The 6,000-nt window shown below is 37.4% G+C and overlaps 1 protein-coding gene across 3 annotated transcripts in view; it reads right to left on the bottom strand.

Moving 5' to 3' along the window:
- Window positions 1-222: 222 nt before the first annotated feature.
- Window positions 223-6,000, bottom strand: part of ARSK (arylsulfatase family member K) — a 45,324-nt gene continuing 39,546 nt past the window's right edge. For all 3 annotated transcript variants that reach the window (XM_003354206.6, XM_013991487.3, XM_085014088.1), the window contains 2 exons: window positions 2,767-2,991; window positions 223-793 (listed from right to left, as the gene is read on the bottom strand). In XM_003354206.6, coding sequence (XP_003354254.2) covers window positions 504-793; window positions 2,767-2,991 — 515 coding nt within the window. In that variant the 3' untranslated portion in view covers window positions 223-503. The remainder of the gene's footprint in view (window positions 794-2,766; window positions 2,992-6,000) is intronic.

Below are 6,000 nucleotides of genomic sequence, written 5' to 3'. Positions count from 1 at the left end.
CTTGCACTTTGTGCATATATTTTACCTATTAAAAAAAAAGAATAAAGTCAGCCATATCCACAATCTATGTCCCATCAAATACTCTAGATACTCCCATCAAATATATCCAAATGATGTATGTCCCATCAAATAAAAATAACTCATCAGACACCATCAAATACTCAAAAACATTTTGTGGTTCATAAGTGATAGAATTGTGAAAACAGTCTCTAGTCCATAATATTCAAGGAAACACAGCTTTATATTATAGTATATTCTTCCATCCTTTTAATATTTCCATTAAATTGTTAGAAGTTGGTAAGAATAGGTCTTGAAGTAATCATTTTGAAAATATATAATTCTATCATGATTAGTATTTTAAAAGATACACTCTTCAACAAAAAGTCAGTATTTCCTTGGGGGGAAATCAGTAATTATTAAAACTAATGTTTAAAATGCATAATTAATCACGGTCTTTTCACATATTTCTATATAGCTCTAGAACATTATTTTCCTATTTTTGTTCAAATTTTTTTTGGATCAGAGTAGGTTTTAAGCCACTGATCGATGGCACTTTCATACTTCCTTGGTTCTTTCAGCCAGTCCTGATGCCACCTGAGGTTTGCTATGACATTTGAATAGTTTTGCCCTATACTTTGTTTCCACTTGATAAACTGCTCTTTATTGTACTGGTGGACAGAAGCAGAAACCTTAGGGTAATTTATAATGGAACGAAGCTTCTGATCCAAAGAAGAAGTAACTTCTGGAAATTTTGTGGCAATATTTGTTAGTTCATCTGGATCTGAGGAAAGATCTGAAAGAAAAAAAAGTGAGTATCAGTAAAAGTAGTTACCTGCTAAAAAAAGCATTTCTTAGATTATTACTCTGTGACAAATACTGTATTATAATTTATTTTTATTTTCAGTTCTTCTTAGTGTAGTAAGGGCAGTATAAATGAAAAAATAATATGTCAAAAGTTAAACACCTTCTAAATGTATGTTCAAATTATCATCCTTCATACTATCATCCTGCTATCCCATTTTTTAAAATCTATTCTTAGATGGCAGAAATAGTCAAACTAGTAAACTGGCTTAATCCCGGTTCTTCCTATCTTTGATGCCTTGCTTCTTTGACATGAAAAAAAATAGTAATGCTTATATTGTGCCATTTCAACAGCCCTAAATGTTTCAGCTGTACAAATTCTTTATATGGCCAAATCATGCAACTTCACTTACTCCTAGTTTTTTTTTTAATAGCATCCTATGCTTGGTTTTTTTGAAAATTACATTCATTGATACTGTCTATTTGAGCAAATAGCTATGCAGATTAAAAACTCTCAGTCACTGCCATTGAAAAAATAATGATAAATATTTCAGATAAACACCCCTTTTACCTACAATATGAGAAGACAGAGGATACAACTAGGATGCCAATCTAATTGGAACAACAGCAAATCAAAGATCTTATGACAATTTATAAAGACAGTAAATGAATGATACATATGGAAGGAAAAACCCCTATGGGCTAGGTGAGTGCACTGGCCAGAAGACCCCTGAAGAAATTTATGCTTTTGCTAGGTAATTTCAGATGGTACCTCTTCAGGAAAGGGAAGTCAGTGAATAAGCCCAGGAAAGGTCAGCTCCCCCACTAATCCTTTGACAGTCACATCTGTTCTTTGCAGAACATAACCAGTGAATGAACAAGAGATACCTATTACTCATCAGAAAGAAAATTTAAGGGTTTTTTAAGGACTTTTTCTGAGGCCAAGAATCTCTTGTTCTTAAGACTCTTGAGGGGGATGTAGTCAATCAGTTTGGCCTCTGAAGAATCATTTTGAGTTAATTATTTTTTGGTATTTATAGGGCCGCACCCAAGGCATATGGAGGTTCCCAGGCTAGGGGTCTAATCAGAGCTACAGCTACCGGCCTACACCAGAGCCACATCAATGCCATATCCGAGCTGCATCTGTGACTTACACCACAGCTCAGACCCTTAACCCACTGAGCAAGGCCAGGGATCGAACCCAAGTCCTCATGGATGCTAGTTGGGTTCGTTAACCACTGGGCCATGATGGGAACTCCTTGAGTTAATAATTTTGACATCTGTAACTGGGAAAAAACCATAGGGAGAAAGGAATATACAAAACACTACTAGCTCATATTTTATGTGCAGAAGGGGAGCAAAGGATAAGCACAACCTTAAATGTAATAATTCTGCTTGAAAATGAATTCAAAGAGTGGTGAATCTAGCAGCTTTTGTAGGGTAGAAGGAGTATGGATTTCGAAATCAGACCTGGGTTGAAATCGCAGTTCTGCCACTGCTTAGCTGTGAGACTTTGCTCAGGTATCTGAGCCCTAGTCTTCTCCATAAAATGGAAATGATGCTATCATCTTGGAGGGTTGGGGTGCACATTAAACAATAAATGTAGAATGTCAGGCTCCATAAGGTAGAAGAGTAAATCTTCCAGAACAACTGAATCCAAGGTACGATGAGAGGGGGCTGATTACTGATTGGGAGAGGTAACCACGAGTGTTAGAAGACGCCTTGATCAGAGAAAACAATGGTGTCCTTCTTGAGACCCAGATCAATCAGCCTTAGGGCACTTGCTTTGGAATTCAGATGCTGATTTGCAAGAAAGCTGCTCCTCACAACCTTTTGTAAACTGTCCCAGACTGAGAAGCAGCAGATATTTATTTAATGATAATTACCAGCTCCCTTGAGCAAAAGCTACGGAGGTCAGCTCCTTGCACATAATACTACACTCTAAAAATATATTGACAAACTTACCAAAGAGTTGAGGCAATACTGAAGCCCCATCAGAGTAGGTTATATACTTCCACTGATTAGTTCGAAGCATGTAGGTGGACGCGTTCACATTGCATCCATGGAACTCACTCAGAATCCAGGAAGGACGTAGGTTTTTGACTTTTTGTTCATTCTTAAACATTTTGGATGATAGTGGCAGCAGAGAGTACCCACTCAGGTTCTGAGGCAGAGGAATCCCAGCAATATCTATGCAGCAAAAATAACACAATATATATATATTTTCTTTTTTAGGGCTGCACCCATGGCACATGGAAGTTTACAGGCTAGGGGCTGAATCGGAGCTGCAGCTGCCAGGCTACACCACAGCCACAGCAACATAGGATCCTATACCACAGTTCAATGCAAAGTTGGATTCTTAACCCACTGAGCGAGGACAGGGATCGAACCTGCATCCTCATGGATACTAGTCAGGTTCCTAACCACAGAGCCACAACGGGAACTCCAACACAGTATATTTAATAGCTCATTCTTTCATTAGGGAAACCTTCATAAACATAAATGATATTAAAGATCACAGAGACTAGAGACTGTATAGATTTTGTTAATACACTGCCTAGATCTAAATGTTTACTCCACTAGCCTTGTGACCTTGGGCATGTTATTAACCATTCTGAACCTCGTTTCCTCATCTGTAAAAGCAGAATAATACAAATGCCTGTATTTCACAGGTTTATTTTAGGATGAAATATGATAATTTATGTATAATTCTGAGAACAATGCCTGGCGCACAGGAAACTCAAAAAGTCTTAATTAACATCACTAGTCCTTTATTTCTGAATTATTAAATAATCACAGTTGTTTCTCAAATTCGTTCCACAGAATATTAACAAGACCTACATGAGAAAGGGGTTTAATAGATATACATGTTTGCAAACAATGGTTAAAACTAAATGAGTAAGTTTATTGCAGATATGAATTTATTGCTGATGTGTACCATAAACCTTCAAAGGTGGTATATAGTATTCCAGGTATCCTAAAGTTATTTGATGACAGAACTTCTTTTTAACCCCAAGTAGCATTTTGAAGGACTTGTATTTGGCAGACACATGTTGGGAAATCCTGTATTATACTGATATAGAGAAAAATAATTTATTTTTTCCTTATCAAATATAGACAGATAAAACAACCACATGAGGAATATCAAACTTAAAAAAGAGGCTGTATTTTAAAAAAATTTATTTCATGGTATTTGCTTGGAACTCAAACTGTGTTTTTCCTGTAGAAAAATTACCATCATTTATAGCTGGGAACTTGGGAGAGTTCCAAGACGAGTCTGTAGTTGCCTCCCCCACAGCTTTTTGGTTTCAATGTTCCATGTTTTTAGAAACATTAGAAATAATTAAATAGTTCCAATGAAAAATAGAAAGTAATATATCTGCAATGCTAGAAATGAGACAAAATTGAATAAGCACATTAATTTAACTTGACTGTACCTATTTGAGGAAAAACAGGTTAATTACAGGAGAATAAGGAAATAGACAAAGACCTCTATAAATCTTCTAAAGATACTCATTTTACATATAACTTAATTAAAAAATCTGTATCTTCCATTTCCTTGGAAGGGGCATACAATTAATCTTCTGCCAACCAGTCATCACCAGGGACTCTTCTGAGAAAGAATGAGTGAAAGAAGGAAAGAAAGAGAAGTATTTTAGAGACAACTGGTTAAAAGCAAAAGACGAAGAAGGAGCAAAGATTTTAATGAGGATGTGCAGGAGAGAAAAGGATGGCCTGAGATGAAACTAACTGAGCTGCAAGACATTAGGCTCTTTAAGGAGAGAAGGTAGGGTGGGAACAGTCTGGATGGGGCTGGTCTGTCTGTCAGCTCTCAGGGAGCACCACTGGGAGGCACAGGAAGGGAGAGGAGAAGACTGGAGATGGCCAGTAGGTAGGGACCAACTGACATATACCCATGACTGGGAGGTTCCTGTATTCACCATTTCAATAAACTTTAATACTTAGAAATACCTTCTTCTTAGCCTGATCTATTCTTAGCCTAACTTTTGGTAGAAGCAACGCTGAGTAATTATCCTGTGAGCCACATGGGAAGTCCATTAGCCTAACTTTCTGAAAAAAGCTTGTTATACTAAGAAAATTTAAATAGCCCTCCTGTGTTTATATGAGAAGTCAGTAGTAAACTGGGAGAAGAGTCCACTTACGTATTAAATTTTTTAATTCATTCAACAAATGAAGTGCTGTTCCAGGTATAGGGAAACACTGAACCAAGCAGATGAGCTCCCTCAGACTCTTAGAGCTTACATTCCAGTGTGGGGAGACGAAGAAATATGTCAGATGGTGATAAGAGCAATGAAGAAAAATAAAGCAGGGTAAGGGGGATAGAGAATGATGGCAGGTATGTGTTTATGTGCTGTTTTACAGAGTGTGGTCAGAGAAGGCCTCTCTGATGAGGTGACATAAACAGAGACCGGAGAAAGCGTGAGAGTGAGCCCAGTAGATATCTGGATGTGGGGAGGAAGGGCACTCCCCCAGGGAACAGCAAGTGTAAAGACCTTGAGGCAGGAAGCTGCTCAGTTCTTTCCCAAACTGTAAGGGGTCCATGGCTGGAACAGAGGAGGTGAGGGGTAGGATTGTGAAAGATGAATTGAGGAGGGGAAGGGATCATGCTAGACTTCCAGGACCAATTAGGGATTCTGGATTTCACTTTAAGGGAAATGGGAAAAGAGTAGAGGGTTTGGAGCAGAATCCTGACATGGTTCGACGGTAACTCCTATATGGGGAATTGACTAAAAGTGGGTACAGACAGAAGGTAGAATTGGGAAGCTACTGCAGGAGTCTAGGCAAGTGATAATGTGACTTGTTGCCAGTCTACGATCAGTAGAATAATGAACCTTTGCAAATTCATATTGAAGAATAAAACTCATGTCAAATATTTACAGTATTTAATCAACACATTTATTAAAATTTCTGTGCCTCAGGAAAACTGGGTATTCATTTCTTACATATTTATCAATGATTTCCTTAAAAGCACTTTAGCTTGATCCACTTTTCATAAAGCTGTTTGATCTCCGTTTAAAACCATTTTTCATGTTTTTTTCTTCTGGCCATGTTGAGCAAGTTTTATCGTTCTTGGCAGTAGAAGCAAAGATTAACAGTAACTGCAGTATTCTTAATAACGTGACTTAAATTTAAAACAGTAAACAAATGGGTAAAAATTCAGACCTGGATATTTGTGAT

This window comes from Sus scrofa, chromosome 2, assembly GCF_054392235.1.
Source record: "Sus scrofa isolate SSC_HxYL_T2T_F1_AM1 chromosome 2, Sscrofa_HxYL_maternal_Yorkshire_Landrace_v2.0, whole genome shotgun sequence".
Lineage (NCBI taxonomy): Eukaryota > Metazoa > Chordata > Mammalia > Artiodactyla > Suidae > Sus > Sus scrofa.
Note: the sequence above shows the minus strand (reverse complement) of the source record. Positions and strands in the feature narration are given on the sequence as shown.